The sequence below is a fragment of the Dermacentor silvarum genome, chromosome 8 (assembly GCF_013339745.2).
Source record: "Dermacentor silvarum isolate Dsil-2018 chromosome 8, BIME_Dsil_1.4, whole genome shotgun sequence".
NCBI lineage: Eukaryota > Metazoa > Arthropoda > Arachnida > Ixodida > Ixodidae > Dermacentor > Dermacentor silvarum.
Window position 1 is genome coordinate 33,329,025 of NC_051161.1, and position 23,143 is coordinate 33,352,167.

Sequence of the window (23,143 nt, forward strand, 5' to 3'; positions counted from 1 at the left end):
TGGCACAATGCACGCAGCTGATCCACCCCTGCAATGAGCAGCAACAGAGTAAGCGCTACTGGTTGGCTAAGCAATGAATCGCAGTGGGAGCCGTGAAGCTTTAAGTGGCCTGCATACAATGCTGACAGTGGCACATGTTGCACTTGAAGCAACAAGAACGGACATCGAAAGGAAAATCCTTTCACAGAGGTAGCCTGTCCTGGAAGGCTCTTAGGTGCTCCATGCAGCTTTCCAAGAGTAGCGTACGAGGGCTTTATGATCCAAATATAACAGCAGGATAGTGCAGAAAACATGATCATGCTGCCATGAGGAGCACTGGCAAAAACGCTCAGTGGGAAGTTGAAAGTATAACTGCAACAAAATTCTGGCCCACATAAAATGCCTTGTTCCAGATTGAAGAAATACGGGACAGCCATTATGGAAAATTTCACATTGTCTCGTTTGTTTCAGCACAACCCTTCTTTGCAGTGCTGTGCCTTCACAAGGAAATTCAAGAATGTCTTCAAGGTTTAATGTTATTGAGAAAGAAAAAACTGCAGCAAATGTCAGAGCACAGATGATGTCCTAATTGAAATTATGAAACATTACTTTCATAATTCACTTTGCTTAAGCTTTAAACAGATTGCAGTTGTAATTTAAGTTCTTTTCTACAAAATAGACTAAGAAAGCAGAAAGGAGTGAGGATGGAAAGCTTTTATTTTTATACTAATGACCATTACACCAATATAAAAAATTCACACTGTGAAAAGGAGGTCATTTCTTTCTCAGTATTTTTTATAAACCAAAACAAAACAATGGGAAAGAAAGGACTCCGGAAAAACAGAAGTGCCACTTTTTTTTTCCACGGAGGTGTGCAAGGTGAATTATTTGTAGTCAAATTTACACTGCGATGGGACAAATAATGATGGGTTTGGGTGACAGGCTGTGGGGACCAGTGCTTAATTCCCACAAAAGAGATAGGCCAATGAGGAAACAAAACCACTTCCCAGTCAGACTGCTTACAGTAGCTCTGCAATACAACTAAATACGTGGACTTCCCAAGGAGTCCTTGTACACGACGACGTCCCATGCTTGTGTTGGTTTGGTAGCAGGTGTACCTGCCCTGTCTCAAAGAGTCGCAACTCATGGAATGAAAAACCCTCCTTGCAGGTACTGCGCAGAGCCATGCTTCCCAGTTAACGGCTGCTGTAGCAACCGTGACCTCAAAAAAGCAAGAACAAGCCAATAGCATTGAGTGCCACAACAGACTGATACCTTTAACACCAGCTGTAGACGATTGCTTACAAAAATAAGTAGCAAGCTAGATGCTCACTTGCGTATGTCCAGGCAGGCTAATGCTACCAAACCAAAACTAAGTGGCACAATTCTGCCTTTCCTTCCTTTATAATGGCAGAACAGAAAGAGCAACTTATTGTCAGAGAAAAACAGTTAAAACAAAAACAGAAAGCTTAGACGAAGTTATGGAATTCTATGCACATGTGGTAACAAAAAAAGAGGGGAAAGAAAAAAAGGAAACAACAAATGCTCTTTCCGGGACTCGAGGTCAGAGAAGAGAGGTCTGGCGGTGGTTGGTGGTGGTAGAGAAGGTAATGCATGCAGGTGTGTGTTCATCACTTGTGTATAATGTTGTGTGTACGCGTTTCCACACAGCGCGTATGCCCACCTTATCTTGCCCCCGCATCTCAGTAATATTTCCTGTGGCGTGTGTGTCAGGCCCCCCTTCCCCACAGGGTGAAGAGATGAATGACTCAATGAATGAAGGCGGCAGGAGAGGGCTGTCTCCCCCTCCATGAACCAGATGGCAGCACAGCTGTCCTCCCCTTTGCCCCCTTCCGACCCCCTGATGCGCACTTCCCAGGCTCAGTCGTCCCCGTCACCACCTTCCCCTTCCAGGTCCCCTGAAAAAGAGAAAGACAAGGATCGTTGGCGGGTCTCTACACAAAAACGTGTGTGGAATGTAATTTGCTGTAGACCATGTGAAAATTTTTAAACTCAGCAGCTGAGCCGGAAATTGGCGCTAATACCTTTTCACGTTCCTTAGCTATAGGTTGGCGTAGAGCATTTGTGTGATTGGACCCCTGTATCACCCTTGGTTGATTTAGCTTTGCCACAATCACTATGAACTTGTTGAGAAATGTCTTAATTTTCTCAAAACAGCATTTTTATAACGTTATTTACTCTGCAGGAGAACAATTTGTATCTTCAATTAGCACATTTAAATATATAAATTCAGAAAGTTTCATCCAAATCGACCCAGAAGTAAATAATTTTTGAAGTAAATGCAATTCAAAGTAACAAAGTAAATGCAATTCCCCTTGAAATGCCCATAGAGATCCAGATATTTTTTAAAACCCTACTTTAACGAACTAAAAGTGCCCAACGAAAGGATATCACTAACTAGATTAGTCTACGAAACAAATAAGGACCATTGCATACAGAGCATATCATTTTCCACTGGATTCAGCACTCGTTTGGCGTGGCAAAGAGTAATGCCGTTCTCTGATTAGAGGCCTTAAGCATGTGGGAATTATGAAGGTTCATATTTTCCCACGTCCTTACACGCGCCACGGAAGTGAGGAGAGCAGACGCCTTTTTCCCTCTTCCCGTTCGAGGAGCCAAACGGCTTTTCGTGCGGTGGTGCGATCCTCTTGGAAACCGGTTGCAAACACAGCGGTGACGTGTACGCGGAGCCCCACGCTCATTAGACAGAGCCCAGAACGAGGCGGGGCGGTCGCGATACGCCGGAGAAAGGAGAGACGACTGCGAGCCGCGACGAAGGACGGAGCTTAGGTAACCATCTTGTTCCCTTCCTTTGTCGTGCCCTACCTCGTTCGACCACTATTGACCCCGCCAAACGTCGAGGTCGACTCTATAGCCTGCTTCCACGCGAATTCCTACGGAGCAATAAACCCTTTTTATACTTGTTACACTATCGTGTATTGTCGTGTTTTTGCCTGTACTTGTACCGCCGAACCCCGGTAGTACAAGGCAAGCACAAGGGAGTTGGCCGTCAAGCCTAAGCCTTACAACAAAGGCGGCTTGAGAGAACCCGGAGACTACAAGCAGGAGTGGATTACATACATGAACAATACATTGAGTACAAGGCACGAGCAAAAAAAAAAAAAAAAAAAAAAAAAAAAAAAAAGCACTGAAATTGAAAATATGAACAGCGTGTAATTTGCGGAAACGTAGCCACTGTCCTTTTAATTGCTATTGCAATAAAATTACAAATGAAGCTGTGAAGATTCCCACATCAAATACGGCATCAAGCAACACTGGTCCTTCTCACTGTCGTGTCTAACCATGCACATGGTGTTTACGCACAAGCTGGTGCACTTTGCACCTCTCTCACTGCAGAAGCCAGACACGCATGCGCACCTTCCAAAATCGCTATCGTAGAAGTGCCAGGACTGGCTGGCCTCGTGCTGGCGTGTATGAACTCAGAGATTGCACCGATGCTATCTCTGAAGCCACAATCCAGCCAAGCCAAGCTGGCATGCACACCCATCAGGGCCATGAAAGAGTAGCAGAGCAGATAGTTCCACTTTCGTGCGCCAAGCTCTGCTGGCCGTATACTTCAATGAGTTCGTGAGATCTTACGTGAAACTGTCTCTGAAAGTAATGGAGGTTGGCCGAGAATACCGCCCCAGCTGCGTAGTGTGGCAAGTGCAGCTCAAACACAACGGACTTTGTTCGCATTACAGCTGCTCAGCTGTTCCTTTCTACTACGCCACCGTTTCGCTGGTCTCACGAAAATGTGAGCGAGCCAAATGGAAAGCAGAAGTGAAAGACCATCACATTGGAACAGAAAGAGGCTATCCTAAATTCTGTCAAGTCAGGTACTAAAAAGTTGTATTGCGCATGCTGGGGATTTCTTGCCGTTTCATTCAAATTTAATAGCTGCGGGGATGCGAGACTCTCGCGCGTCCCCTGATGTTTTCCCCGCAGGGATCCAGTCTCCTGTAATCCGGCTTCGCCTTGTGGCGTTACGGCGGCGGCGTATTGCGAGAGATGGCACGAGTGTTGCGCTGCTAGCGCGCCACCTAACGGCGGGGTCACTTAGGCTCAAAAGGAAGAAGGCGCTTCCTCTGCCGCGTGGGGGCGGCGGGCAGTGTGCACCGACCCGCTTCGCGTGACTGTCCCGAGAAGGCTTAGGAGCAAGACCCCAGAATGGAAGAACACGGATGGTTCGAACTCTCCACCGTTAGCGTGACCATACACGTGAACGACTAGACTAGGTGATGGTGTCATAACATGGGGCAAACTTATTCGCTCGCTCCGGTCGAACTTCCTTGATTTGTCGTGCGCCCAGGTGAATGTTCTATGGGTAGTACTTTGGCTAGCATGCATTAGTGTATGAAAGGTGCCATACAGTGCAGTCCACATATAACGATACCACCTATAACGATGAGTCGAACTAAGAGTATCAACTTGTGCATTGGGGCTATGAGAACAAAAACCATATATAACTATATATTATTCACTGCATATCGGACATAACGATCGAAATCTTGCTTCTGAGCAGCGTTTTGCATGCAGAATAATCGTGAAATTTGCGTTCCTAAGTTGCCTGTTCTTAAGACGGGACGAAAGTTTGCCTACGCGAGTTCGTATTTCCCGCCATTAGAGTGTAGCGCATCCCGCCCGCGCGCCTATTACGAACGAAAGCCACAGAGAGCATCGCAAGTTGGCACAGCGTGCACAAGATGGCGCCAGCTGCTTCGCGTCCGTGTGAGCGGTCAGAGGAGAGGGGGGAAGAAAGTGATAAGTGAGCGGCGCCTGCGAGGCCTACGCTGCCTTTAGAATCTCCCTCTCTCAACGAGCACCGCGGAAGGAGCGGGAGGTGCGTCGACAAAGCGCCAAGCCGTGTCTCTCGAGACGAAGCTGCAAATTTAGCAAGACTCGAAGAAGTACAAGCTCGCGCAGTCTATATCGACTAATATGAAAACCGGGAGCGCCAAGATCATGAAGGCTAGAAGCAGTGGCCATGCCGTTCAACGGAAAAAGCAGGCTTTGTGCGCCAGGACGAAACCCTCATGGGTGAAACTATCACAGTGGAAGCCACTGACATTACCGAACTCTGGGAGCACGTTGCTACTGACGATGAAATAGGTGGCGCTTCGATGGAGGAGTTTCTAAGTGCAGGTAGTGCCGACTCAATCTGCGAAGAGATCTCTGCCGAGGCGATCGTTGTCCCGACAGACAGTGGCGCTGTGCGACAGAGGTGACAACAGCAGCGGCAGTGACGATGAGATTGACAATGGCCCGTGATTGACACCGACCCCGATGTTCAACCAAAGTGCAATGTCGTCTATCGAGTCGCTCATGATTTCACGCACGCTAAATTATAGCGGCCGAAACTTCTGCGAAAGCAAGTGCAGATTTCTATGGCAACGCGCCTAACGATTGAGACGCATTTAGAGGTAGAAACAAACGTTTTGTTTTCCCCAGCCTACTTTCTACAACATCAATTATTTTACTGCAAGTGGCAAATTTGGTTCCGGGACTTCAAAAATATATTCGTTTTTTTTTTTACGGCAGTCCAGATATAGCAATGATCGGTTATAACGATCGGATTTTTCGCTGTTCTTGTTATCGCTATAAGTGGACTGCACTGTAAATGCCCTGTTGATTGTTTACACTACTGTTGTTCCTTTGTCCCAAGAGCATAAGAGAGATCACACATAGCCCACGCCAGGGGTTCCCAAGCAAGTTCGTTCCAGGGAACCCTGCTATGCTCCACGAAGTGCCAGGACTCCCCCGAATTAACATGTCTCAATTAACTGAACGTCGAATTATCCAGGTTATCAAGAAAACAATAAATGAATGCTTATTATCTCTACACATTCTATTTACTGTGCAATGATGAAGTGCCAGTTAGCCAGGCGCATCTCCGGCGTATGAAATACGACGAAGAAGTGCTGGTTAGTCAGGCGTATCGCCAGCGCTTTTACGCACGGGACTTGTCCTGACTGCTCACAGGATTCTGACTGCCGCACCGAGTTCAACCTCTCAATCCTGTCAATAAACACCTTAACATTTGGTGGAGAGTGCTGAGGTACGACTCCATCAACACTGGAACTTCGAAGCCGAACCCTTCAATCATGTCGGCCCATGCCTGACGATCCAGCCCAACAAGCTGCAGTCACGGCACTGTCATCTGTCCTGGCGTGCAGCGTCAGCGGGATCCTGCGATTTTTGCGGGTACCGGTGATCAGGACGTCGAGGACTGGCTCGCCTCGTACGACAGAATCAGCGCGCACAACCACTGGGACGATAGGGAAAAGCTTAACAACTGTAATTTTCTACTTGAGCAACGTTGCACATTTGTGATATCATAACCCCGAATCCGACATCCCGACATGGTCGGCGTTCAAGACCAACTTCACGGAAGTCTTTGGTCGTCCTGCTGTACGTTAACTTCCGGCCGAACAACGCATGCGCGGACGCGCCCAGCAACCAGGTGAGAATTTCACCAGCTACATCAAAGACGTCGTTAATCTGTGCAACAGAGTCGACGCAACGATGCCAGACGCCGATAAGATCCTACATATCCTCAAGGGAATTGAGGACGACGCCTTCCAGATGTTGGTCGCCCGGAACCCGACCACAGTGCGTGTCGTCATTGCGCTGTGTCAAAGTTATGACGAACTTCGAAGACAGCGAGTTGTCACACGACATCCACCCTCAGAATTCGCCAGTCTCAGGTCTGACGCTAGGTGTTGACGAGTCGCCTCTAATGCACCAGATTAAGGAGTTCGTGCGAGAAGTTGCTCGGCAGCTTTTCCTGGTGGCCTTTACGAACGCGCAACCATACTCCCCACTGACTCGGGGGTTACAGACAGTCATCAAGGAGCAAGTCGCCGAGTGCCTGCCAGCTGCTATTCAACCGCCTACAGTCGCGGCGCCCTTGACATACGCTGACGTTGCTGCAAGGCCGCCTTCACTCCATGTCTACCTCTCCAAGCTGTTGTGCGACCGCCCCCGATTCCCTTCTCACCGCCTGCACCACGCCAGCCAAATCCTTGGCGCACAGCCGACAACCGCCCAATTTGCTACCATTGTGGTATTCCGGGACACGTTGCCCGCTTTTGTTGACGCCGTATGCAGCCTACTTTTGATTACTGCCAACCCATGAACACTTACACCCCTCAACAGCTACAATCCCTATGCTGCCAGATGAAACCCCTGTTCTCTACACTACTTATCGTTCGCCATCCCCACGCCGCCGTTACATCTCACCGAGGAGATGCCGGCCAAGCCCTCTGCCTCAGGGAAAAGCGTCGCAGTTCCCGAGGCGAGAACTGCGTCCCCTTCGATCTACCCAAGGCCTCAAAATCACCCCTGCAACGTAATTGAGGTATACGTCGAAGGGATTCCAACATTCGCACTGGTCGATACGGGCGCAGCAATCTCGGTGTTACGCGCAGGACTTTGCCAACAGATAGGAAAAGTAACGACGTCGCTTTTCGGACTGTATTTGAGTACTGCGAGTGCACAGCCTGTCGAACCTTTGGGAGCCTGCACTGCACGTGTTGTAATCGCGGAATCTCTTCATGTCATTGAGTTCATCGTCCTGCTATCCTGCTCCCACGATGTCATTCTAGGCTGGGATTTCCTTTCGTCTAACAATGCCATCATTGACTGTGCCCGCGCCGAGGTGGAGTTGTCTTTTCTTGCCGCTGCAGCCATGGACCAAGATCCTGTGACGTCTACAAAAATGCTTGTGGCCGAAGTTACTGATATCCCTCCTCAGTCCGCTGCCGTGTCTCTGTATCTTGCGCATCTGCATGTGACGCAACCATCTTATTCACGCCATGCGACTTGTTCGCCCGTCACCGTTCCCTTCCGTTGCCCTTTGCCGTCATCGCCATCAGTGCTGGTCGTGGTGTGATGTGTGTGTGCAATGTGTCTTTCCTGCCGATTACTTTGCATCGCGGAGAGTGCCTTGGTTATGCTCAAACTGTGGATTCTTCAATGCTCTTCGATGCTCCCGACGCCGCATATTCGACATCCCTCGCCGCGCTCGACAATGCGACTACACCGCCGTTGGAGTGCTTCCACACGTCAATCTCCGGTGATTTGACAACCACACAATGCGCGCAACTTGTCAGCCTGCTACGTAAATTTACCACCTCTTTCGACAGCCATCAACATTCTCTCAGCCGCACCACCACAGTGTCGCACAGCATCAACACCAGTGCGCACGCCCCACTCCGGCAGCGCCCTTACCGTGTCTCAGCTTCTGAACGCCGCAGTCATTGACGAACAAGTGAGCGATGAACCCTTCGCCATCTGCTCACCTCTCCTATTCTGCAACATTTTGACCCCGCTGCCCCAACTGAAGTCCATACAGATGCTAGTGGAGTCGGCCTTGGGGCGGTTCTTGCCCAACGCAAAAGTGGTCTTGAGGAATACGTCGTTTATGCTATCCACACGCTGACAAAGTCAGAGCTAAACTTTCTTACAGAAAAGGAATGTTTAGCCATACTCTGGGCCCTTACGAAATTTCGACCTTATCTATACGGCCGCCAATTTGATGTAACGAACCACCATGCGCTGTGCTGGCTCTCCTCATTTAAAGACCCCTCTGGCCGCCTCGCACGCTGGGCACTCCGTTTGCAAGAGTACGACATCTGGGTCGTGCACCGCTCTGGACGCAAGCACATTGATGCCGACGCTCTCTCCTGCTCGCCAATTTCACCCGACCCTGATCCTGACAGTCTTTGCCCACTCAACTTTGTCCTCTCAGCACTTGCCATCGATGACATGCACTCTGAACAGAGCAAAGACCCCTGGATTTCTTCGCTTTTGGAGTTTCTCGCGGATCCTACCACTGTTACGACGTCTAGGACTCTACAGCGGCAGGCACATCACTTTGCTATTCGTGACTAACTTCTCTACCGTCGCAACTATCACCCTGAGGGTCAGCAATGGCTCCTAGTAATACCGCGTCATCTTCGGGCTGATTTGTGCGCATTGTTTCACACTGATCCAGAATGTGCACACGGTGGCGTGTTAAATACCTACACCCGCCTTAGGCTCCGGTATTACTGGCCAGGCATGTACAAGTTCGTTCGCAAGTACGTCTGCTGCTGCCTCGACTGCCAGCGCCGAAAGTCGGTCCCTACTTCCACTGCCGCACCCTTGCAGCCGCTTCCTTGTCCATCCCGTCCTTTTCATCGGGTCGGACTCTACCTTTATGGCCCGCTTTCCTGTACTGGTGCTGGCAACCGCTGGATTATCGTTGCAGTGGATCACCTCACATGCTATGCAGAAACTGCTGCACTTACATCTGCAACTGCCCAAGATGTTGCATTCTTCATACTGCGGCATTTTGTTCTTCATCACGGAGCCCCTCTGGAACGTCTCAAGTGATCGAGGTAGCGCATTTCTATCTGAAGTCGTGACGTCGCTTCTGAAGGAGTGTCACATCATCCACAGGACCACTAGCGCATACGAACTGGCTGACGGAGTGTTTCAACCGTACTCTTGGCAGCATGTACGTCGCGTCTGACCATTCTAACTGGGACGCTGTGCTTCCGTTTGTCATGTTCGCCTATAATACTGCCACTCAAGCTACCACTGATTTTTCTACGTTTTTCTTACTGTACGGCCATGAACCTTCCTGCACCATCGATAATATGCTACCCTACCAGCCTGATTCATCGGAATGTGTTCCTGTATCTCAAGCTGTGCAGCATGCTGAAGAATGCAGACAACTCGCCCGTTGTCTTACCACCACAGATCAGACACAACAGAAGCTTCGTCGTAGTGGCTGTTACCCCAAGCTTCCCTTCCGATTCATTGGTTTGGCTGTGGGTTCCACCTTTAGCTCCCGGCATTTTTTCTAAGCTGCTCCCAAGATACCATGGAACTTACCATGTACAGTGTAGACCGCTTATAATGTAAGCCGCCGGAGTCTCGAATATCCGCATTATAAGCTGTACCGCACTATAACCAAAGCAACAATTTTCAAGGCCCGCACATATGCAAAACATGTGCACCGAGCCGCCCCACGTATGCGACAGTCGAGGAATGCAGCTAGAACGTTTGCATTCAATTTACAGTGGAATCTCGTTAATTCGAAATAATTCACGCGGCGGCACCTCCAACCGGCATTGCTCCGGCACCACCATAGAGTAAATGTTTAAGAGAGACACCTCGATCTCTCGCGCGAAAAAAAAAACGAGGCGAAAACTTCACCCTCTTTCAAATGGCAAGGTCGCCGATTCTGCGTTGCGCCGGAGATGCGTGTACGCGCCGACGTCTGTGAACCCTTCTTTCTCTTTTATGCTTCCTCTACTTTCTAGTCAAGTGTTGACCTTGCACGCTGCGGCTACGGTGCAGAGGGGAGCAGCGGCGCTGACCAAGGCGAAACTGCCCACGCCGGCAAACACCTGCTTCCCGATAACGGCAGAAAAAGAAACTTCGGAGAGCTGGCGGCGGGCTGGCTGAAGCGGCGGTGGGCGTGCACGGTGCAAGTGAGGGAGCTACGAGGGAGGGCGAGGGGAGCCACCGAAGCGGCGAAGTTGCCGAGGCGAAATCCGCTTCCCCGCCGCCCTCCCTCACATTCCACGGTCTCCGCGTGCGCCCTTTGCCGTGCCGTGCCGGCGCCGCCCGCTCCCTGAAGTTTCGTGGCCCTCGCCGCTATGCGCGCCGTGATATTTCACGACTCGCACTCAAGATTCTGGTTTCAGCCTCACTGGCTGTTAGTTCGCACCACATGCCCTTCTCCTCCACTTTGTCTCTCTTTCTTCGTCGAGCACTCCTGATGCGCCCGTTTGAGGGGAGCGTTCGCCGTCTCCGTTGACTTCCGAACTCCCAGGCAGCCGCACTGTAACCGGTATTTCGTTTCCCACAACTGCACTATAAGCGATACCTGTATACATGGAGTGCTATGGGAAAATTAACGGGAGTCTGAAAATACCGCACTATATCCTGTCCTGCCCTATAAGCGGTTACGTTATAAGTGGCCTATACTGTAATTGCACAAACTTCCCCCGTGTTCCACCATCTTCTGATCAGTGCCGTCGCGAAACTGTTCACATAGATCGGCTCAAGCCCTTCTACGATCCCTCTATGTTACCGTATGCTTAGATCGCCAGGATGGCGTATTTTTCTCTGGGGGACAAATCTAACGAAGAAGTGCCAGTTAGCCAGGTGCATCTCCGGTGTATGAAATATGATGAAGTGCCGGTTAGTCAGGTGCATCACCAGCGCTTTTACACACGGGGCTTGACCAGACTGCTCGCAAGATTCTGACTGCCGCACCGAGTTCGACCTCTCAATCCTGTCAATAAACACCTTGACAACTGAATGAATCAGCAAATCTTGTTTCTATTTTGCACGAGAGCAGTATTTTCATCATCTCATGACAAGGCGAAGGGCTCGCGACATCCTTCGCAGCGCGAGTCTTCATTTGAGACACGCTTTTCATTACTGCAAGCACATTTTTTCACTAGTGAGCTGGTCGCCAACAAATTGTTCGTCCATCGCAATGTAGCCGGTGCTCTTCCATCTTCGACAGCTTTGCACTGAGTCAAAGCGAAACTACTGCTTGCTGTAACTGCTGCGGACAAAACCACGGCTGTTATCGACGCGATCATGGACGGCGACCTTGCGGTTCAGAAGGCAGGTGGCGGACGCATGCACCAAGTCAAAACGAAACTACTGTTTGCCGCAACAGCTGCAGACAAAACTGTCGTGGCTATCGACGCTATCTTTTGTGACATGCACTTATTTTTTTTATTCCTCCGACGTACACGCCACTGCGTCCACTATCGGCACCTACCCTCTCTACCCTCAAAAATGCACATGTTGGTAAGTTACGGCCTACGAGATTCAAGTGCGAAAGCTTAGGCGCGCTGCCCGCTTTCAGAGGTTGGGTGGCTACAAAAGCTGCTTGCGGATTTATTGCGCAGTTTGCGCATTGCCGTTAAGCGCGATGTGCTTTTTGACACTCGGGCATGGGTAATGGAGGTTCTGTTGATCAAGCGCACCTCGTGTTCGCCGTTTTAGCCACTTGGCGAGCGCAGGACGACGGAAAATTTATCAGTGGCTCGCGGAACCCCCTTTGAGAACCCATAGCCTACGCGACCGTGTGGCCTTCCTTGCGTTTTTAGAATTGTGCAATAACTGACATCACGAAGTAACGGATATAATGAAGTCATGTCAGCTACCCTTGAACTTTCTTACAAGGTTGGAGTTTACTTCATCGCTCCCACTACGCTGAATTAAAAGAAGTGAATGCACATGAGGAGAGCATTTTTCACTATGGATTACCAAAGAGGAATTACCAAAGCTACTTGCAAGCTCTGTGAACACAAAGCATATCAGTTAAATTAGGAATGTCATTACTTACCACCGTCATCCTCCCCCTCGTCATCTTCATCATCCTCATCCCCATCACCTTCCTCTTCTACGACCACTACTGCATCCCCACCCTCCTCTTCATCACTGCAATAAAGAAGCATTTATCATTAACAGCTGCAACAGCACCACGGATTACAGAAAACGCCTGTGGAGGACAGGCAAGACAGAGCCACTGCAGCCACAGGCTTCATTTCCAAGCTTGATTTTCCTACACACAAAAAACTTCACATTCCCAGGTGGCATGTGCAAGGTACATTATTCAAGCACCCTTTTAAAAGTTTCTGCAACAGAAGAGCTACAGACATCTTGAGAATTAAGCGTTTGAAGTAAGAGGAACACTAAATCCCCATGTGTTAGAAAAGTTGTGGGCAGCACTCGAACCAAAGAATCAATGAAAGGAATACCTAAAAAAGCAACAAGACGAGCTGCAGAACAGCTTAAGACAAGCACTTACCTCTCGTCTTCATCACCTTCGAGTCCATTCTCGACTTCAATGTCTGGAACAAGGAAGTACTGAAGGGGGTTCGGCCACATATCGTCCTTGATCACCTGCACAGGATGCACGACAGCATAAGCGTACCTGCCAACCTGCACCTTATCACCCTTACAGTGCATATGGACCACAAGTGACACTAACCTATTTGTCACCCAAGTTTACCATGCATTTTGACCACTGGAGTGGTATTCGGTCGGTTGCTTTCAGAGATACGATCGCTTTCGAGAAATTTTGCATAACTCGGCACCAGGAGCAGTGCAACAGCATTCCTCCAGCACATGCTGTCACCTGTAGACGTCGATCTCATATCTTGAAAACACTCAACAAAAAATAGAGCTCATTTGCCCAAATTTACGTCCGGCAACACTGAATCCGCACGCAAGGCCTGCTGGGTGGTATCAAAACAAACATTCTTGAAGCAGGGCACACAGATTCTCGGACGATTACGCAATTACAGCTGGAGACGTGGCAGTCCACGTGTCCCCAAGCATCATAACAAGTCTGCATCGAGACGCTGACTGCTTTGTTCTTGTGGCATTTTTCTCACAGAACCACAGTTACTGCACTAGGTACGAAAAAATCGTCACATGTCGATAAATGCATGCAGCCATGCCATTTGAAACGAGTGATTAACAAGCAAGATCGCAGCCATGACACGTTTCCAGCACACGCAATTGCTTCTGTTGCTTTGCTGTTTTTGTAAACAAAGAAAGCAAGCACCCAAAATGCCTACACTTGGGAAAGAAGGAAGGAAGCATACCTCGGCAATGTCATCGGCAGAGGCATCCCCGTGGTCGGTGAACCAGTTGAAGAAGGTGCGCGGCTGCTCGTGCGCCCTCTTGCGACTGCTCTTCATCTGCGACTGCCGCTGCTTGTGCCGCTTGGTCAAGTCCATGTCCTCCTTCCACTTGATGGGTGTCGACTGGGATGCTGGGTCCCCTAAAAACAAACAGTATAGTCTACCATTATAGTCTATCGTTCACAGTTTTTGATGCTTCCAACTGTTCGCCCATCCCCTGCCCGCGCCATCAGACCGGAGAGAGAGAAATTTATTTCAGAGCTAGCGACAAATCTCTCTTCAATAATGAAATAAACTTTAATTTTCAAGACAGTGTTCTCGAGCGTTCGAGCTTTGGATCACTCTAGGTGGGAGGGTCCCTCATTCCAGGAATCCTCTGGCCGCAATAGCATTCCAGGCTCTGGCGACAAGACACCGTTGGTCGTCCAGAGCTGGGCTGGAGATCTTGGCCTCCCACGTCTCGGCGAGGAGGTTCACGTCGTCGTTCGTATGCTTGGTAACGGCGTCTTCAGGGTGCCACGAGCACTCGAGGAGCTATATGTGCCAAGACCACAGTCGGATTATGAGGCACACTCTAGTAGGCGACTTCAAATTTCCACCCCTCAAGGTCCTTTAATGTGCACCCAATGGATGATGCATTGTTTTTGCATTCCACACCCCCATTAGAATGTAGCAGCTTCAGATGGGATCAAACTCACAACCTTGATCTCAGCAGTGCAACGCCACAGCCACTCAGCTACCACAGGTAGGCGAGATTAGAGGAAAATCAAATGACTTGCTCATTGTATTGGCACAATGAACTGGAGAGGTTGCAAGTCATCCAAGATCACTTGCTGACCGATTTACACTCATTCTACTTTAAGACATTAATTCCCAACGCAAACCCCTTGTGTCCCTTCCCGTTTGTGTTCTTTTCATAGATAGACAAAAGTGCGAGAAGTCTAGAGAAGCATTCCTGGTATGCAAAAGAAATCAAACACTGCAACTATTTGAAGCTTCGAATTGGATGGCATTCAATTCAAAAGATACTTGTACAATTAGAAATATCTGTTGGATGTTTATAACCAGCTTCGCCACAGTACAGCCGTGTCATGTGGCAAAGCATACAGAATATTGTGGTGATGCATATCAAAAGTATAAGTGTTCACTGTAACAAACATTGCTGGTGCTTAAAGCTACCCGACACTATCAGTGCAAGTACCCACGACTGCACTGCCTCTTCATGCATCTGGACAATACCAGCCACCAGGTGGAAAACTGTCTGCTACTAATCTGGCTAAGTGCTTAGAAATAATTTAAAAACTACAAATTTGACCAAGTAGCAAGCTTGGCAATGTTTTTAGACCCTCACTGTAAACTGCTGTCTACCACCAGGATTATTCAAGGGCAAACTAGGTTAAAAACCTGGCTTTAGAAGAAGCAAGGAAAACTTAAGGAATCCTAAGATTTGCTTAAACAACAGTGCCTCCTGAAGAGGCTCCATCCATGTTAGCAAGCGAAAAGACTGATATGACCTTCAACCAGCAGCAGTTTTCACTCCTACAGGCACAGGTTGTGCATGGTGAAATATCGGACCAAAAAAGCAGATCAGTGCGTGTGGTGGTGTGAGCATGGGCTCACAACACCTCTCCTGGCTCGGCTTGCGAAGAGTAACCTACCGATACCCGACACTAGTGTGCTTACGAGTAAGCAGCTCTTTTCGGTGTCTGAAGGAATTGCAACATGCAGGAGGATGTTGCTGCTCCGCAACATGTAGAGGTGCCTATCCTTCCTTATGACAACATTAAATAACTGCAGTTATGATACTGTCAAGCAAAAGTGTTGCACTAGAGAATTTTGTTGACGACAACGCATAACGTTCCTGTACTTGCTTTTTTCCACACCTCTGGTTGGTGAAAAAAATTGTATTTTTGCAAAACCAATAGTATTTATATGTGAAAAATATTCAATTAGTTTGCTTTCAAATTGAAAACTCAATGTTCACAGAACTCTAAATATTACAATGATTGCCTTTAGAGCACCTAATACCACTGGGGCCATAGTACATTTCAGCATAAAGTAAAATCGAAGGAGTCCCTCAGCCACAATACTACATACAATTGGTTATCTGTGCAAGAGAGAAATGAAATGCCACAACATTACCTCTCTTGCCCCATCATCAAACCGGTGTTGCACAGAAAACATCAAGAAATGGAAATGTAGCTATAGAGGTGAAAAGTTGCACAACCAATCCAAAAAAGCTTGCACAAATGAATAGCTGTCACTATGGCACCTCACCATTTCTTGCTTATTCCCTCACAGGTGTGACAGTGTTCACAGACTGTTGAAGTGCCTTGTAAACACTTTTACAAGCTAATGTGCCCATCAGGCATGTAGCAACTCAAATGAGGATGAAGCACCAATACAGGGCACAAAATCCAAGAGGATGGTTGCCAATTTTTTCTTACTGTATGCAACACCATAAATAGAGCCAAGGCTACAGGCATTGGCACTGAGTGCTCTGGTTGCAAGCAAAAATTACTCTGGCAAATGCAGGACATGTCACTTGAACATAACCTGCTAATCTCATGCACCTTAATGCACTGCTGACACTACTAACATGCTTCAATTTATGCACCAATCCATATGCAATGGGGTAATGCTGACAGCACCAGACAACACATTGGGCTTTGCTGTTGGTGCAAGGGTAGTAGCTTAGAATAGCTGTCAGTTGGGCATGTTGGTAAGTGTTTATGATGGAAAAAGGGCTACTAAAACTCTTTGTCCTGTGTTCTTGCCAAGTCTCCGTTTTAGTAGCACTTCTTCCATCAAGGTAGTAGCTTAGACATAGCATCACTTGGCATATAACCATTAATTTTCAGGTCTTGCAATTACTAATGAAACCGGTGCAAAAATATGACAATCTTGTACACTGCTCACCTCAAGAATAGAATGCAAACTCGCCCGGCAAACCATTCAATAACGACGAGAAGCACGCTTCTGTAGAAATTGCAGCAGCCACCGCAAAATGAGAAATGTAGGGCAGGTAGACGGTGGGCAATGAAAATGAAATGCGTTCAAAATTTATGCTTTTATACTCCTTTTTACCTTAGGCCACACGAGTGCCACTGGGGGTAGAGATCAGTAATGCAATCAAGCCCATTATAATTGTTTATTATATTAAAAAAAAAAGGCTTGATTTATTAGAAGTCTCATACTCTGTCAAGCGAAACCATTCAATGTGGGAACCAACTTACCAGAAGAACCAAGGTGGAACTCCTTGATGAGCACATCATTCTCAAAGTAAGGATTCTCATCGAAGTAGAACTTGATCCTGTAGCCAGACTTGATGTCCTCAAACTCTTCCACTTCGAGCTTAGACAGGAAGTGCAAGCTCTCTTCCTCCTCTTCATCAAGGATGGCAGAGATCTGTGGATGGTTCACAAACTGTGCGTGCACAATGCTCCGTCAAGGAATCAACAGCAGTGCAGTCAATATACAAGTGTGACCAAGGCCTCCTATGATCGAAAACACAATGTGCCTGCCACATATGCTTTCAATGGCGGTGCATGATCCTGATAGCACCAACAATCTTTATTTAACCCTTAGGGGGGGGGGGGGGGGAATCTATTTGGAAAGTACAGCGGTTGCAAAAAAAATGTTCCCTTCGTCAGCAAAAGTGGCATTTTTAGAAAACACGATTTAAAGTTTTAATTTCCAACAAATTGCCCGAAAACGCTCCTAGCCTGTAACCTTTGAGATAATTTTCTTCATATTACCTATTAATATCCTTTCTTTCACTCGCCTTTATCTTCCGTCCTTTTAGTAGAGGCCTGAAAATCTATCTTGTTCCACCCACCCTGCTCAGCACAGCGCGCAAAACACACCTGGTTAACACAATGGTCTCAAAAACTATTTTTTTGGCATATTTTACTACCGTAGAAATGAATTGCATCATAAACATTACCTTTTATTAAGGATGCTCTAATAAATATAGGTCTTGGGCACCTACACCAAATCAAGTGTTCAGACAGGAAATGTGACTTGCAACACCTTTGGGGCGTACACGCAACAAAAATATTTTTAAACAATTACACAACTCAAGACAGTTATGCATTTTAAATCAACCATAACAAAGTCATCACAACAAGTCGCCCAAACTTGCATAGTGAGTATGGTAATGGGGGAGGGGCTGTGTTTGGCACCATTCTTAAATGCCTTCCGGTGTGCATTTGAGGATGTCACTAGGTGCAAATATTTGACAATGAATGCTGGCACAGTTTGGCGTTAAAAATTTTCCGATTTTGCTATCCATCCAAATCGGCACCTCAAACATTTTTTTTTACACAGTTCAAACAAATGCGTGCATTGCATAGAGCATGCCGTAACCATTATCTTTGGCTGTGCTGTGGGAACACCATGAATCCAAAAAACCATGTGCTTCTCTCCCGGTTTTTCTGGGGCCTCCTTTGCGTGTTTTGATGTCAACAGGGTAATGACCAGACATCGAGGAACGACAGCGCCAATATCCGAGAACTGAGGGTGGCTTCGCACACTGTGCCGTCAAGCCTTACGTGGAACGCGATTAGGAGTGCACATTGGAGGAGCCTTCTTCTGGCGTGTGGACGCAACATGTAGCTTTTGCTGCACTGCGGTGAGCATATGCGGCAAGGGGGAGAAAGCGCAAGCAGGGAGGGTAGCGAAGGAGTGCGAGAAACAGCGGAGGGCGCATACTCGTTCCATCAAATGCCTGTAAGTTTGCTAATGCTGCACTATTTCAGAATATCCTTGCCGTTTATAGTAAACTAGTATATCACCCACTACGTAGCTAACTTTTGAGCTCGAGGTTGTTTAGGAGACCTTTAAAGGAGCCTGTCAGGGCACAAAATATGCCTACAACAAGGTAAGGGCATGTCCCAAAAGCTCCACACTTCGTTGCCAAATAGAAGAAAAAAAAATACATATATGCTGGAAGGTGTACATTTGTTGCTGTGGCGATAGGTACAGTTGTTTGTGTAATTCTGCAGAGATGACAACTACTGGAAGACCTGTAGGGGTATTACAGATGGCTACTCAGCAACACAACTGCCAAAGTCAGCAAAGTTGGAGGGTTCACAAAGAAAGGTTTGTTTAAAAGACTTCATATATTAAGAACAGGCAGCAGAAACAATTTACTAAGCAATATTATGGCTGAAATCTTAATATGTATTGGCTTTGCCAGTGGAAGGGGCTTTCACAATGCTTCTTAAAAAGAGCTATTATCTTTCCACTCCACCGTGGAATCTATCCATTAACAGAAAAGCACAAGTCCTGCATATTTGAAACCATAGGTGAAAATAAAACTTGCCGCAATGTATAAAAATTGAAGCAAGTTGAATGCTGTGTGCATGTTTGTTAGCAACTTTGTAAATATGAGATCAGCCAGTTTTATGTCCTCAAGTAACTTACACGAGAGAACAGCCTAAAACATCAACTGCTTTCAAATATACTAGTTGATCAGGAATTGCGCCAGATTCTGTGCAAATGCCACTTTTTTTTTCAACAAAGAGAGAAAGAGATGTGGACTTAAAAGCTTTTAGGACAAGTCTGCAGAAGCAGACTATATTTACGCTATTTATCGTGGCCCTTGTTATAAAGCGGCGAAAGCACGTGTACACCCATTCCTACAAAAAATGAATGCCAGCTCTACCTCGCAATAGTCAACCAGGAAAATGCTTCAAAACATTGCAATGTATCATGGTATTTATTAAACCACTGACCTGACTAAAGCTGAATTCGAAGAACGCAATTGTTGCCTTAACTTTAAACCAGCAGTAACATGCTACCTCATAATTACCACATGTTCATAGATCTGTGAAATTGAGCAAGTCCACGCCTGCAGCGACCTAACACTCGCCTCCAACCATTATAACGGCCGAGCTCTTACGTCAACAGAATGCCGAGCGAGTTGAATTTCGCTGTTGCATTCGGCAGGTTTCGCGTATTAGTCGCAGTTCGCTCCGAAATGGCCTAGTCAGATTAGCACCTCTGGCAACATTGTGGCCGGCAACCACGCGCTCGTCACGAGCTTCCTCGCGACATTCTCAAATTCACCGCAACCGCTGCAAAAACAACCCCAGCCCGGAGTTAGACATCTCCGTCGCTAAACGCGCATGAACTATCGAACAACACAAATACAGAAATAAAAGTGGTTACGCTGAAGGTGTGAACAGACCATATCACTAAATCGCGGCATACAACGTGGACGACACGGCATGCAAAGTAATTCACTGGGGTGAGCAGCAGAGACCGAACACACGCGGTGCCGCAACCCGACGCGTTCTAGACCGCCGCGATGGCGCAAAACAACAAACGCTGTTCCTCTGGCGGCAGACAGCAAATAAATAAAAAACGACTAAAAGATCGTTCAATTCGAAGGGTGGCACCGGTGAATAGCACGCAGAAGAGCAGCCCGCTCTTCTAGACAGCGTCAGCCACCCCCTGCATCCCATCTCGAGACCTCGCAAATCGCTTTACATTTCATCGAGAAATCTGCCAAGGTCCTTGGAACGTGCATCACGCTAAACTAATCTCACGCTACGCATATCCTTACGGCACGGAGAACATGCCAACACGCAGTTATTAGCAAGTGCGCAAAGCAATCCACGCTGCCAGCACACCAAAGCGTGCACCCCCCGTACAAAAACATGGACGTCGCTAGCACGTTAGGCTTAACGGTCGAAAACAAACGAATCCGCCACGAAATATTCTCGACGTGCAGCAATGCGACCATTCCGTTGCGGAAAGAACATTTCAAGACCACCACAGACAACTAGAGAACGAACGGCTGCGCATTTTACTATCAGAAGCCGAGCAATTTGAGTCGCCTTTCGCGTCTCGACGCCGGCTACCGGGCAGCGCAGGGCATTGGCGGGAAGACTGGTAACACGTTTCACGCAAATACAAGTTGGACTCTGAAGCGATCAGCAGTACAACATCTCGCGCGCAGCAAAAACACGCAGGCACATAGCCGATAAGAACGACGCTCCCGACACCGCATTATTTAGCACCGCGCGCGAAAACGTGCATCGAACAAAGCATGTGCCAGCGCAGCCAGCCACCGGGTGCACCATATTAGGCTTAACATTCGAACAAATCTCGCATGCTAAGGCACATTTACCAAGAAAGGATACGGCTGTCACCCAGAAATTTGGAATCTTCTTGATTAGGTCATTCCTCTTCTCGAAGAACGGTTTCCTCAACTTGTTGTACTTCTGTTCCACCTTCAAGATCTCCTCGCTGGCCTTCTCGTTGAGCGCGTCTATCTCATTCTGACAGGCGTCGATTTCTTCCAGCGCCTTCTGAGTCTCAGCGTCGTAATCCCTGCTCTCGTCGCCGTCGCCCGACGCCGCAGACCCTTCAGCTTTCTTCGCCTTCTTCGGTGCCGGCGCGCTGGTAGACATCGTGAACGGTGGCCCGCGACTACGACAAATCACACAAATTCGGGCTCCACACTGCTTTGCTTCGACGAGTCTCGCAAGAGAAGACTGACTCCCCAACGCGCATGCGCGAAGTCAAATCGGCCCCGTATGCAAGGCGTGTTCCTATTCGCTCCGCGATCCGTCTAACGTGTAATACCATTGGCTCGCTGGGTAAACGTAGTGACGCCATAGGTAGCTTATTACCACATTACAAAACGCGCGGCGATTTCGCGATTTTGTGCGGTTTGAGGATTTATCACAGATGGTTGGTTCTCTGAATTTTCTTAAAAGCCTCGCTCTTGAATGAATTATTGTGCAGCTGATTGCTGTCGTCAAATTCACCGGTCGATTTTTTTGCGCGCGGCAGCAACATGCCCAACATCGTATTTTCCTCGCATACCTACCCACCTTAAGATGCTTATATCTCGCGCAAGACATAGTTGTGCGCGTAATATTGTTTTTAGGGTGGGCAGAATTTTAAACCAGACAGCTTGTCCAGTTTACGTTGACCTGTGTTTGTCGTTCGCTGTAGTGCCTGCGTACAAGCGCCGCGACAGGATGCGCTATCCGCCACGGACGACTAGGGAGCCTAGCCTACATTCAAGCGCTGTTGCATGTAGGCTCCCTACGCACGATTCGAGCGGAAGCCCTCAAAGCGGGTTGTGTTGTAGGCGATATGGGCACAGATCGTGGCGCGGACTGCCCGTTATCTCACCTTGAAATTTTACTGCTACTACAAGACAGTTCTTTACATAAGAGAAAAAAAAAAAACGCAAAGTTGAGAGACGCGAGCGCCCTCTGATGTAAACCACGTGCATAGATGTTTTGACGCATGCGTACTGGGGCACACAAAACAGAAATCAACGTTGCCCGACGTTGCTGCTCTCTCAGAAGAAATTATTTTGCATAGTACGCTGTGCGCGATTGGTCGTGCGGCTGTCTAGCCACGTCACGTGACTTTCAGCCGTTCGCATTGTCCAATGGTACGAGACGCGACGAAACCCGTTCGTATTCCGTCCTGCTGGGTGCGTTTTGTAGTAGAGGCAGGCCACGCAAAATGGCTTCAAGCTGCGACAACGTCATCGAAGATCGTGTTAAACTCTGTGCCAACCGAGAAAACCCGACGTTCGAGCCATCGTTGGAGAGGACTGGCGACGCCAACCCGAGCGGCGGCAGCCATTTGAAAAAGCGAGAACAGCACAGCTGCCGGAATCTGCCCGGACTGCCCCCAAGCAAGGCGTACGGCGCCGACCTCGCCACGGACTCTTCGCTGTCTGAGAATGACGACGAAACTGACATTGTAGCACCTCACGCGTCTGAGTGCGACATGGAAAGCGCACAAGGTACCGTTCACCTCGGAGCCGTTAGGAGCTAGGTAATCGCGCAGGCGCCCTGAGACGGGACATCCGTGCATCCGTCTCCTGGGTGATCTTAGCCCTACAGGCGTGAAGCAGTCCGCTCCAACCTTGGATAGTCTGCGAGCGACCGCTAGTTTGCTCACGCCTATTCTCTGATCTCGACAACAGCCCGGGCCAGGTTGCCTCCACGGCAGTAATATGTGCGCAGCCAAACGGGATTACGAACGCTCTCGTAGGATCGCGGCTTATTGTGTTGACCGAAGTCACGTTGGTGTTGTTATCGCTTCTTTTTTATATATATTCATCGTTTGGGCGTTGGGCTTTTTAGACAAGCGCATTTTGTTATGGTCCACTTCGCTCACCGGTGCATCGTTTGTCGCGATTCCGACTCCACGCCCGACGATTATCAAAAACGCCAGATGTATATTTTCAATATTTTTACATGGCCAAAGCCTTTTCTGTGTTGTACTGTTGTATTTCGTCTCGACAACAAACGTAGTGCTTACTCGCTCCGCCCACACGCCAGATCGCACTTTTCCTTGGAGGCCTGGAAAAGGAGGAGAAAAATAAATTGTCCCAGTCGGATCGGGGGCAGATGACAGCTTTCTAGATGAAGCTATCGATCCGTTTCCGAGCGTTGTCTCGTGAGGTGTCAAAACGAGGTCGGTTTCACATC

The 23,143-nt window shown here is 48.2% G+C and overlaps 2 protein-coding genes across 2 annotated transcripts in view; one reads left to right on the forward strand and one right to left on the reverse strand.

The window, feature by feature from the left end:
• Positions 1-678: 678 nt before the first annotated feature.
• LOC119460996 (protein SET) lies at positions 679-21,186 on the reverse strand. The gene is made up of 6 exons (XM_037722163.2): positions 20,822-21,186; positions 16,907-17,096; positions 13,632-13,810; positions 12,830-12,924; positions 12,365-12,459; positions 679-1,898 (listed from the first exon to the last, which is right to left on the reverse strand). The coding sequence occupies exons 1-6, from the start codon at positions 21,089-21,091 to the stop codon at positions 1,861-1,863; spliced, it is 867 nt and encodes a 288-aa protein (XP_037578091.1). The 5' UTR covers positions 21,092-21,186; the 3' UTR covers positions 679-1,860.
• An 804-nt stretch (positions 21,187-21,990) lies between these two features.
• The window catches only part of LOC119460995 (uncharacterized), a 32,191-nt gene continuing 31,038 nt past the window's right edge, over positions 21,991-23,143 (forward strand). Inside the window, 1 exon segment of the mRNA XM_037722162.2 lies at positions 21,991-22,452. Coding sequence (XP_037578090.1) covers positions 22,167-22,452 — 286 coding nt within the window. The 5' untranslated portion in view covers positions 21,991-22,166.

Excerpts from the sequence above, each read along its gene's own strand:
- LOC119460996 (XM_037722163.2), bottom strand. The coding sequence starts at position 21,091 with ATGTCTACCAGCGCGCCGGCACCGAAGAAGGCGAAGAAAGCTGAAGGG. Across the intron at positions 17,097-20,821 it reads CAAATTTCTGGGTGACAGCC|TTTGTGAACCATCCACAGAT; the intron begins GTATCCTTTCTT and ends GTGCACGCACAG. Across the intron at positions 12,460-12,829 it reads GAAGGTGATGAAGACGAGAG|TGATGAAGAGGAGGGTGGGG; the intron begins GTAAGTGCTTGT and ends TCTTTATTGCAG.